General features: G+C 51.2%; 2 protein-coding genes across 12 annotated transcripts in view; one reads left to right on the top strand and one right to left on the bottom strand.

Annotated features, from left to right (window-relative positions):
• The window catches only part of MMS19 (MMS19 cytosolic iron-sulfur assembly component), a 32,835-nt gene extending 30,864 nt beyond the window's left edge, over window positions 1-1,971 (top strand). For all 3 annotated transcript variants that reach the window (XM_081823671.1, XM_081823673.1, XM_081823672.1), the window contains 6 exons: window positions 115-301; window positions 622-704; window positions 831-995; window positions 1,077-1,136; window positions 1,418-1,518; window positions 1,598-1,971. In XM_081823671.1, coding sequence (XP_081679797.1) covers window positions 115-301; window positions 622-704; window positions 831-995; window positions 1,077-1,136; window positions 1,418-1,518; window positions 1,598-1,625 — 624 coding nt within the window. In that variant the 3' untranslated portion in view covers window positions 1,626-1,971. The remainder of the gene's footprint in view (window positions 1-114; window positions 302-621; window positions 705-830; window positions 996-1,076; window positions 1,137-1,417; window positions 1,519-1,597) is intronic.
• Window positions 179-11,407, bottom strand: ZDHHC16 (zDHHC palmitoyltransferase 16). Of its 9 annotated transcripts, none has more exons than XR_014146224.1 (12): window positions 11,227-11,404; window positions 7,479-7,993; window positions 7,117-7,311; window positions 6,885-6,973; window positions 6,475-6,503; window positions 5,742-5,875; window positions 5,563-5,610; window positions 4,629-4,714; window positions 3,858-3,981; window positions 3,586-3,656; window positions 2,200-2,769; window positions 179-312 (listed from the first exon to the last, which is right to left on the bottom strand). XR_014146224.1 is itself a non-coding variant. In XM_031022216.2 (10 exons), the coding sequence occupies exons 1-10, from the start codon at window positions 7,719-7,721 to the stop codon at window positions 2,655-2,657; spliced, it is 1,134 nt and encodes a 377-aa protein (XP_030878076.1). In that variant the 5' UTR covers window positions 7,722-11,404; the 3' UTR covers window positions 2,194-2,654. The 9 variants fall into 9 exon arrangements, 1 of the variants encoding a protein (XP_030878076.1); XR_014146222.1 differs by having other exon boundaries at window positions 7,479-11,011; XR_014146223.1 differs by having other exon boundaries at window positions 7,479-7,726; window positions 7,951-11,404.
• Window positions 11,408-11,428: the final 21 nt, after the last annotated feature.

Below are 11,428 nucleotides of genomic sequence, written 5' to 3' on the forward strand. Positions count from 1 at the left end.
AGAGCCAAGGACCTACACAGAAACTTCCCTGTTTATTCTCCCAGAAAGGACAGCCATCCTCCTCTTGCGTATTTAAGATTGATTCTTCTCTTCTGGTGCACCTCTTTTCTCCAGCTCATGGGCCTCCTGAGTGATCCAGAACTAGGCCCAGCAGCAGCCGATGGCTTCTCTCTGCTCATGTCTGACTGCACGGACGTGCTGACCCGTGCTGGCCATGCTGAGGTACGGATCATGTTCCGCCAGCGGTTCTTCACAGATAATGTGCCGGCTTTGGTCCAGGGCTTCCATGCTGCTTCCCGAGGTGAGAAGGGTCTAAAAGAAAGGCCCCAAATATATAGACCTTTCCTTTGCTCAGGCCACATTCCCTCAAATAATTTAGGACCCAAGTGCTTCTTTAGAGCTATACTGTCATCTGTACCTGAAAGGCTAAATTTCCACATTCTTGTCCCACTTTTTTCCTTTGATGAGCCTGTCTTGCCTTTTCTGAGCTTCAGGGTTTTGGGGGGTTTTTTCCCAACCTTTTTCTAGGCTGATGTCCCAGCTACATAGAGATTGGAGTTGAATTCCCAAGCTCTATGTCTGAGACCCAGTTTCTCCCTAAGCTTTTCCATCTTTTTACAGATGTGAAGCCAAATTACCTGAAGGGCCTGTCTCATGTCCTTAACAGGCTGCCTCAGCCTGTGCTCTTGCCAGAGTTGCCCACGGTAAGCCCTGCAGTCAGAGCCTCAAACAGGGACTAAGCCACTGTCCCCAGCCGGGGCATGGTGAGGTGGAGGAAAAGCAGGCTCATCACATACGTGATCGTGCCCGCCTTCTCTGTGGCCCCTTAGCTGCTTTCCTTGCTGCTGGAAGCCCTGTCCTGCTCTGACTGTGTAGTACAGCTCTCCACCCTCAGCTGCCTTCAGCCTCTTCTACTGGAAGCACCCCAGGTCATGAGTCTTCACGTGGACACCCTCGTCACCAAGTTTCTGAACCTCAGCTCTAGCCCTTCCATGGTGCGTTAAGCCCCCACAACTCTTTGGCACCTATGTCTCTCCTTCCTGGGTCTCCCGTTACCCTCTATGGTTGTGTTCCAGGCTGTCCGGATTGCTGCACTGCAGTGTATACACGCTCTTACTCGTCTGCCCACTCCCGTGGTGAGTACCTGAGATGGTCCTCTCTGGCCTGGACCCTTCTTAGAAGAGCCAGAGAAGTACCTTTTTGCCTTAATCAAGTGGGACTGGCCACCCTGCTGTGTGATTGAGGTATACACAGGCAAGGATTTGCCTGACTACCCTGTAATAGAACGGCCATCCTGCCACAGAGCATTCTCTGGAATCACTAAAGGAGAATAGGAAGAACATTAGTCGTAGAGTCAGAGAAGCAGCCCTTTCAGTTGCTTTGGTTGAGCAAGGCCATGGTTCTTCTAACTCCACAGCTGCTGCCGTACAAACCACAGGTGATCCGAGCTTTGGCCAAGCCCCTGGATGACAAGAAGAGACTGGTGCGCAAGGAGGCAGTATCAGCCAGGGGAGAATGGTGAGTTTCTAGGTCATGGGCAAGATGGGATTGAAATGAGCCTCATCGCTGATGCTGCCTGCATTCTTTTTGCCTACAGGTTTCTGCTGGGGAGCCCTGGCAGCTGAGCCCTCGGTCCTGGCCTAGGCTGTTCTACAGACAATCTAACCTGGAATTACTAACTATCAAGCCATCTTGCCCAAGGCAGGGAGACCACTGGCCTCTGATGGCCTCTCCCTGGGCCACTGTTGCATGGCTCTGTAACATAGGAATCCTGACTTCTAATGGCTTTGTGAAGTAACTGAGTGTGAGACCACTTGTGTTTGAAGAAAGATCTTGGGTTGGGGCTTTTCCATTTATTTGTCAGAAAAAGGGAGTATGCTGCTGAGGGGCGAATGCAGATGGATGTGGCTTTGAGAACCAGAATGATGGAAGTGTGTGTACCTACTAGAGAATAAAGATTTCTTTTGGTAATGGGGCGGTCAGCTATTTCCCGCTCCCCACTTACGTCTTTGTGGCACCTTAACTAGAGCACCACTGTGTACGCTTAGAGGAACACTAACAAGAATTCTTTGGGGCATCCACCCCTCCAAGTAGAGCACAGGAAGCAGGACCAGAACGCTAGGCCTTGACCCTGACTTCTCCCTTCCTCGCCCTCTAGTAAAAGCAAAGAGAAGCTACATATCTTTAAAAATCAAATACCTTTATTTTTCACCTTCAGCAGCATGTGAGAAGTGGCAGTGACCTCAGCAGTAGGCCTGGTGTCTTGCCCTGTTGGGAAGCCAGAATCTCCGTTCTACTGTTCAGGTGTTTTCTCAGATAGCAAGTGGCAGAGGTGGTGGCCAACCCCAGTGCTGGAACCTGGAGGAGGTTGGGGTCAGCACCTGGCAGGGTTGCTAGCTGCCTAATCTCCAGTCTGGGGCTGGAACTTCAGTTTGCCTGAGCTGAGTCAAGGTACATCAGTCCTAGGATTTTTCCACATCATGCCTTGTTTCTGCAATAGCCAAGAGACTGGTCCTTGAGTTGTCCCTGCATGGTACTCTACGGCAGGCCCACTGACTTTTTTTGCCCAAGGATTCCAAGAAGCTATCCTTGGAGGCCCTTGAGACAATGCAGGAAGCAGAGTGGTGCTCAAGCTGTGGCTGACACAATCCAGCTCACACTGCCATCACAGAGGCTGAGTGAGCAGTCACCCAGGGAGGGGGGTCCCAGCTCATTCCATTCCCATGGGGCAGATGACTGGAAGGTAACAGCACCCGAGTAAGCCAGTGCCTACAAGAGAAGATAGAATGTCTGAGTTCCAAGAGTTCCTGGTCTTCCTTCCTGATCCTCAGTCCTCAGCAAGGATTCAAAGTATCCTGAAGCCACCTTGGCATTAATCCCAAAGAAACAAAAGTTCTAATTTGTCCAATGTGCCCTCTAGTGCCTTGAGGGCCTCGAGAGGTTGCAAGCTAAACTTCTAAGGGGCCACTGCAAGCAGTGACAGGCAGGAATGTAATGAGGACGGGAAAGGGAAGAGGGCAGGTACTTTTGATCACCTGATTATTACTGTCTTGGGAATTGCAATTTGAAAAGTGGTTTACCCTTGTCTCTTGGGCTCAGGGAGCGAACTTCATTTTTTTGTCTTAGGACTTCTGTTACAAATAGATTACTGCAATCTCACGTGTTGCTGGCTTGAACTCCAGACACTGCCATACAAATGGGAGGAGGTTGGTGGTCACTCTGTCCTACCTAGAGGTCCCTTCTTGACAACAGCTCTCTCAGGGTTCTGTTGTGGTCATCTGTAAGCCTCATATGCATGTACACCACACAGTTTTGGCCGTAAGCCCCTTTGGCTCAAATGAAGTGATCTCTACTCCCAGAGTCTAGATCTGCAGTGGCCCATTATGGTAGCCACTAGCCCACATGGGTCTATTTAAATTAGTGGAAATTAAATTAAAAATAGAATTTATGGGTGCATTAGCCACGTTTCAAGTGTTCAGCAACCATATGTGGCTAGTGCCTAATGTCTTACACAGCATAGATACAGAAAACTTTTCTTATCACAAAGTTCTACTGGATGGCACTGGTCTAGATGTTTTACTTTACCTTCCTGTGTCCACACCCAGGAATACCTTCCAGTTGTCCAAGCAGCCGTAGTTGTAATGATTCCTAAAAACCTAGAGCCAAGAAAAACACAGGTTTCTACAAACCCCTTTTTACTTAATCCCCTCCTAATTTTAAGAGCCTAAACTGGCTAAGCTAAGGCTCAGCTAGGCAAGTTCTGACCTTTTATGACGCCTATTGGCCCTGACTATGGCTTCTGTTTTCAGGACAGCAGGTTCAGTTACCCTCCACCCCAAGCCCTCAGCCCTACTCACTCTGCCCTTGGCCTGCAGCCGACGTCTCTCCTTCTTGTTGATGTGCCTTTCGATACTAGTCTCACCTCGACTGATGAGAACAGCATGCCATACAGTTAGGGCACCCAAGGCAAGTGCTACGGAACTAAGAAAAGAGGGGCCGAGATTGGTGGCGAGCTTAGGGGAGGGGGCTACAGGTAGGTCTGAATCTGAAACTGAGCTGAGCAATAATGATCCACTAGAGACCTCTCTGCCTAAGTCTTATCTCCCAGCCTACATCCTAGGTGAGTTGTTGCTTCAGTACGTCTATAAAAAACACCAATGAAGAAGCATCGACATGAAGAAAGAAGGGTAGGGAAACAAGTCTGCATTGCTAATAAAAATGGTCCATATCTCCTAAAATCCCCATGCTTAGGAAACAACAACAGATAGAGAAAGCACCAGGTTTAGAACAGGAGGCACACAATTCCAACTGCAGCTCTCCCATTCCCAGCTGTGATCACACAGCAGCTCACTTCACCCTCTGCTCTTCAGTTCTCATCTGGAAATTGCACTGCCCTACCATGAGGCAGGAGTTTAACTTACCTTGGCACAGAACGCCCAGTGCTAGCTAGCATCCTTAGCATTCCCTGCCCCAGAACGCTGAAGAAAATGAAGCACTGACTCTTTGCCAAGTTAAGTCACACTAAGAAGAGTGGCAGATGACACGTGGGTCCCTATCTACACATGGGCACTAGAATGGTTTTCCCAAAGCTGCCCCCCATTAAAGTGTCAAAAATGAGCGTTCGATACCTGCACAGGAACCAGAGGTAGACAAGACTCTTGTGAGTCACCCTTTCTCGGAAGGAGAAGGTGGGTGGTGGGGTCTGGTGATAAGTCTAGAGAAAGAAGAGCAAGGGGGTTCATTTGCTCTATTGGTCTCCACCACAGCCCCCAGCAACTGCAGGCAGGGAAGGGACCAAGCCCAGGGTGAGAAAGTAGGGAGTTAAGCCACAGAGGAGTCAGGGTGGCAGCCAGATGGGTGGGCCAAGCCCGGCGGCATCATCATGTGGACACACACTGGGTAGGGCGGGTCTGGACAGGATGGCAAAGCACAGGAGGAGCCGACCCTGGGCCTTCAGATTTGACAACACAAATGGGGCTCCAGGGGAAGCCACTCCACTTCCCAGCGAGAACTCCCTCACTATGTGGCTGCAATCCTCAAGAGAGGAGGCCCACACCCAGAATGCAAGCACAAGCAGGGAGAACTGAGCTCCGATTAAGGGCTAAAAGGGCAGCAGAGGTAAGTGGTACAGTTGTGAGCCCAGGACCTCTCAGAGTAAGGGGTCCTAAAAGGCCCAGGGGAAGGGACGATCCTGACAACGGATGCAGAAAGACCAGGACCAAAGGGTGATCAGACTGGTCCAGCCTGATCTCTGTCCCCTGGAACCCCATTACACACACTAACACAGACTCCTTGCTGCTCAGGCCATCACCAAGGCAGAGTCCTTGCTCAGCCCAAAGAAGGTGATAATGGGGTAGAGAGCCCAAAACTGTCACAAACCAGGGACTTCAGTTTACCCCAGGCCACCCAGTCAGCAGACAGCTTCCCAGAACACCACTGATCCAGTCCTGAGAGGCCCCTCGGCCAGCCTCTACAACTCCACTAGCAGGCGGCCCCCGCTGCCTCAGCAACCCCATCCCCCTGGCCTGAGCAGCAGGAGGCAGTGGGGTGGGGACGGCCCACCTGGTTGGCAACCGCCTGTAGTTTGTTCTTGTCGAGCTGTTTCATTTTCTAAGGGGATGGAAAACAGTGCTGGTTATACTCTCAGGCCTCTAGGACGGCGGTGCTACCAGCCCCACTTAGGGACAGATTCTATGCCCCAAAATTCTACTGAGCTGTCCTGCTCCTAACTATGGGCTCACCTCGATGGCAGCATAAGCTTCCCGGAAAAGGTCCCAACTCCCGTAGCTGCAGTAGACACAGCCCAGCGTCATGAAAAAGCAGAAAGAGAAGAAGTACCGATGGTTATAGTGGCCCACACAGTTGTTTAGCCAGGCTGGTGGGGGAAAGATTAAGGACAAGATCAAACAGAGCTGCTGGTCTCTCTGGTTCATCCCTGCTTCATGATGGCATCATCCAAGCACAGGGCTTCCAGTCACCAAGAACTATTCCTCAAAGGCAGGAAAATATGGGACTGTTTCCAGAGGTTAAAGCTTTTCAGAGCCTTCACTAGTCCCACTGGGAAGTTGTGAAAACTGAAATCCTTCAGCAAAATGAATCTGCCAATACTCCAACCTAGCTGGGGTTAACCAGCCACCTGTAGGGGACCAATGGTTCTATCGGGCACACCCAGTGGGCAACATGAAGCCCAAACATCTTAACACCCCACAAATGTTAGCATGATGGTCTACAAAAGAAAGAACTGTTCGAGTAGATGCCCTGCTCCAAGATCTGTCCCATAGAGAGCTTTTAAGTCTCCAGCTTTTCCCCCCCACCCCCCCGGAGATGGCCAGTCCCCACCACTCCTCTTCTACTAACTTTTCATGAGCCCAGTGTCCTAGGAGGGATGATGCCTTGGTTGCAGCATCACAACCCAGTGCAGGGCTCTGGAGCTAAAGAAAGAGGCCTCAGGCAGAAGAGATCATAAAAGGATACGGCAGTGATGATCCATCTTCAGCACACACCTGTGAGGGAGGGACACAGGCTCTGTTACGGTGGCCAAGGTTCTTGAGAGGTCAGTGCCCATCCTTTCCTACAAGGCCCAGCATCCTGCTGAGGTGGAAAGGGCACAGACTTTGAAGACAGGCCTTGCTTCAAACCCTGCTTCATTGGCTACATGATCTTGGACAAGGTTAACTCATCTATGAAGTTCGGTGTCCACAAGTGGTGACAATGCCTAACCCAGGACCATCCTGAGGACCAGGTGTCACGATGTGAGGGCACACTGCCTGGTATATGACGGGCGTTTCATAAACGTCTTCTCAAACTTTAGGTCTAAATTTTGCCCTAGGGTTTCAGCAAAAGGGCCACAGCGGGGGTTCACAGCGAGCAAAGCCAAGACCCACCTATTGCAGATGCTGCAGTGGTGTGTTCGGGCTGGCTTGGGGTAAATGCACTTCTTACAGATGGAGACTGTTGCGATATCATTCCTGCCCTGTGCAAAGGGAGAAAAGCATCAGGACAACTGTGACAGCACAGTTTTGTACCTCAGAAGATTCCAAGGCACTCTCCCCACCCCTGGGGCTGCTCCCACAGCCGGCAGTTCTATGCCTCCCACGTGCCCCCGTGGGGACCCACCTGGGGTGGGTATCCAGGTGGAGTGGTGATGGCCTGGTAGTAATGGAAGACGATAAGGATCAGATTCCAGTGGCTGTAGAAGAAGTGCCAGCAGAGCCGTGGCACTGAGTACGTTCGGAGGATGAGAGGCAGGACACACAGATAGGCGATGGCCACGATGGAGCTGGTCAGCACAATCACCAGCACCACAAACACCTGCCAACACCAGTGAGGTCGGGGAGACACAGTGAGAGTTTGCCAACACCAAGAGCAGACTCAGGAATTTCCCTGGGGTAGGGGGCTGGTGTGGGTCCCAAACCCAATGTGGGTCCACCAGACACATGTCCTTCTGCTAGCCCAAAACATCCCTGGGCATCACTCACCACCCCACACCAGCGGATCACGTTGTCCACCAGCCAGTAGATAGGCTCAAAGGCAGCATCGACAGCGGTGTCACTGCCCCCAAAGGAGTTGTAGAGCAGGGAGCGCAGGCAGACCTTGCCGTAGCGCCAGCGCTGTACCAGGCCCCGGAGCAGAGGCAGGCGGCGGCGCCTGGAGCCCAGGAGCAGAAGCAGGCGCAGGCAGAGGCGGGCGGGCCCCAGCAGCAGGCTCCGCGGGCCCCGCATGGCTCCTAGGAGAGCACACCATTGGGAGGAGCCAGCCCGGTCCCGGCCCTCCCTAGCCCACCAGGGAGGAGGAGGCGAAGACCTAGGATGAGGCCCACCTGGGCCAGTCACCAGCGGTGGGAAGTAGGGAGGTCACTTCACTTCTCTGCGGAATGGCTGGTGCCGGCGTCCCAACCAGATCACACGGGGTAGGGGCCAGAGGCTCTGAGCCTGCAGAAATCCTACTTACATCACACCACTTGGGTGCACCGCAAATCCAAGATGAGGCACACCTAGAGCGAAGGGCCACAGTAAAGTGCTGAGGGAGAGGCAGGCTGCTCCAAGCCAAGGCAGGGTCTCTGGAGTCGCCTGGGTGGAGCACAGTTGACATGCACAAAGCTGCCACCATGCCTCTGTGGACATGGCCATCATAGCAGAGGACTCCAGGGGTACCCTGCCTGCTCCAGCCCATCGACCTACCTCCTGACAATTGTTCTTCACCAAGGAAGGGCCAGGGGGGGAGTAAGTGCATAGCATGTGGATCCTACATCTAGATCTGCCCTGGTGCTGAATCTCTGCAAAAGATATTCATCTTTCCTACTTCCTCTGGGCTGATTTACAGGCCACCAGACCCAACCTGGTAGCATGAGAGTCCCTGCCTCCGGTCAGGACACCTCAGCTATCCTGCATGACATAAGATGCTTTGTCTCCAATTCCAGTCCCAGCCCCACCGCAAGGATACAAAAGCCAAGACAATTTCAGTTGTTCACAGCAGAATAACACCACAGGCAGGAGACCCTGGCAGTGGGAGAGGGACCTTCATGCTGTGGTTCATGAAGACCACAGAGCCTATCCTCTGTGATGAGTCTCCCCTGCCCAGTTCTAGCTGGACACTCATGAGTCTTCTCTACAGCTGCTGCCCTTGGCCCCAGGCTTCCTAACCAGCCTTCCCACCTTTGCAAGTACCTTCATCTCCTCTATGTGATTTCTACCTCACTCAATAGCCATGGCAGGTCAGCTGCCCAGGCAACGTCCAGCACAGAAGTCATGGCTCCTTCAACGTTAGTCTCCTCAATTCTGCAGCTTAAAGCCCTTACCAGAAAAGAAATTATCTGACTTTCCCCTAGGGCTACTCTGTCCTCAGCAACTCCACTGACTTATTTAACAGGCAGCTCAAAACCCAACAGAAACTGGAGGAGGCTGCTCCACCGGAGTGATGGTTTCAGTTCAGTAACTGGAGCAAGGTACTCTCCTTGCACACTGGCTTATCACTAAAGGCCTTTCAAAACAACAACAACAAAAAAAACAAACAAAAAAAAGCACTTCAATACCTCCTTCCACAAGCCCTGTAATGACCTAAGGCAAAAAGGAATCCGAGAGACAAGACCAGCAAAGAGAAGAAAGACAATTCAGTAAGGACCTACTGTGCATCAGAATAAAGAAACTGGCCATTCCCATCACTCCTAGGAGCTAAGAGATTTAAGAAGCAGTGTAGAAAAGAGAGAAAGGAAAAAGTCAGCCTTCCTACTTCCTCTTGAGTTGGGAGTCCTGTTGCTTGGAACCATGACTTGGCTTGAAGCATGAGTTTTCAAAATAGTGTATGGCTATAGTCAAATGTAAGAGACGAACATTTTACCCCACAACAAATCCAAGTGACTCAGATTGTCCACATCACTGTTCATTCCCTTACTGTGGCTAATGGAGAGTTTCCTATTTGCTAAAATACTCTTTACAGCAACAGCTTGCAAATAAGATGCATTCCTCACCTGTTAATGAACACGAATTTTATGCCATCTCTCCTGTTCTACAAAAAACCCAGAAACATTCCTTTTCAGATTCTCCACCTTTCAGACTGTCCTCAACCACCTCTGGTATTCCTGAGCTCTATAGGAAATGCCTGCCTCAAGGACTAGACTTACTCTCATCCACCCCATAACCTGACTACTTAGGGCTCCATACTGCCCTTTAGTAGCTCTGTGACCTTGGGCAAATCACCCAACCCTGCTGGAACTCAATCTCCTTGTGTCCTCATTCAGTGACAGGGTAGGGTTAAATGCTAAGGTCCTTTCCAGCTCTAACCCTTTATTGTTCTATATATACACTTGGTTAAGGTATAAATGAAAAGTTTACAAAATGCCTAGCACGATAATCTGGCTCATAGAAGGGCTCAATAATTGCTTGTTGAAAGAATGGAGGATGCAGAAGTGGTGAGGCTGGTCAGACGTCTATCTGTGCTACAAATAATAGCAAGTGCACTGCTGCCAGTGTGATAACACTAAAAAAGTATCTGATGCTATCATTCTTCACGGTCAGTAAAAAGAAACAGAAACCATTGTTAGAAGCATAGCACTTAAGAGCTAGAAAAGATTTTAGAAAACATGTCCAACCAGAAATCAACCCAAACATGTAAACTGAAAGCTTGTAGATGCAGAGCTACAGATCAGATTTGAGTGAAGAGTTTGAAGCCAACTCCCTCCCAACTCATTTTAGCTAGTGGGGCTTAGGGGGTATGGGGATGCCAGGGAAGAGATACTGTGGTCCATGGGACCACACTTGAACATACGGAGTTCCTCATTTCTCAGGAAATTGAGCTAAACCAGAATTGAAAAAAACTGTGTGTGTGTTGTGGTGGGGGGTGGAGAATCAGAGTGAACACGGGAGGAAACAGAGCAAAGCAGAGCTTCACTATCACCCCAAGCACAAGCCTTTAGTACTCTGATCCCTCAGTAGCAACCACAGGCCATAGTGCCGTCTGCCACCAGATTAGAGGGGATTGATGGCCACAGCACTCCCCTCTTTCCAAGGCTCTAAGTCACCATCTGTTTTCCAAGGGGAAACTGGATTAGTGGGGGCTGGAGGGTTTGAACAGGGAGGGACATATTCCAAAGCCACCAGAAGGCAAGGGAAACTGAGATGAAAGTCATAGCAAATCTCATCTGGACAAAGATGCTGCTCTCAGGATGTTTGCTGTGTTAAGCAGTAGTTGTCAGTCATCAGTAAGAGCAGCGTTCTACTCATGTGCAGACTTCCCTTCCGGACTAACATGTTTGAAAGAGAAAAAGTTAAGGATGGGCCCACACGACCTGAGATCCGCTTGAGAGGATCCGACTGCAAGATCTGAAGCTGCAGTCATAAAAACCGGGAACAGGCTTTATTTCTGAATGGGGTGGCGTGGTCAAAGTGCGATGGACTGGAAGTAAAAAAAAACAAAAAACAAAAAAAAAACTTGGGTTCCGGTTTGGGCTCTACCTTTAACTATCTTTGAGCCACTGGACAAGTCAAATCCTGTCTCTGGATCTGAGTTTCCCAATCTGTAAAATGGGCAAGTTGGGTCAGCTGACCTCCTTCCAGCTCCGCGCGTTACGCTGCCCGAAGGGTGCACTCCGCCAGACTTGTGCAGGGCACTGCCGTGCAGGGCGGGGCAAAAAGAGAACAGGCCCCCGGGCTCACGAAAAGGCCCCGAACAGGGCCCGACCCTAGAAAAAAGGGCAGCACTGGGGAGCAAAGGCCGCGGGTCCGCTCTTACCTGCCGCCTGCCGACTCCCCAGTCAGCCAAATGGAACCCCACAGCCTCCGCCGCCGCTCACTGCCACCCCCTCCAGCTCCGCAACCCGTCCGGGCTCGTTTCAGTCCAACCAACCATCGCCCGCCCTCCGCAGCACCAGCCCGCAGACTGGGACCCGCCGCCAGCCCATCCTGGACCACAGGCGCACGCGCAGGCGGTCCGG

This window comes from Leptonychotes weddellii, chromosome 6 (genome assembly GCF_054177405.1).
Source record: "Leptonychotes weddellii isolate Sample4059 chromosome 6, ASM5417740v2, whole genome shotgun sequence".
Taxonomy (NCBI): domain Eukaryota; kingdom Metazoa; phylum Chordata; class Mammalia; order Carnivora; family Phocidae; genus Leptonychotes; species Leptonychotes weddellii.

What these genes read in the sequence shown, in the direction of transcription:
- ZDHHC16 (XM_031022216.2), bottom strand. Translation starts at nt 7,721, where the DNA reads ATGCGGGGCCCGCGGAGCCTGCTGCTGGGGCCCGCCCGCCTCTGCCTG. An exon ending in GAAGATGGATCATCACTGCC is followed by an intron (nt 5,876 to 6,474) that starts GTATCCTTTTAT and finishes TTCCCCCACCAG; the next exon opens with CCTGGCTAAACAACTGTGTG. An exon ending in GGCTGCAGGCCAAGGGCAGA is followed by an intron (nt 3,657 to 3,857) that starts GTGAGTAGGGCT and finishes TCTTGGCTCTAG; the next exon opens with GTTTTTAGGAATCATTACAA.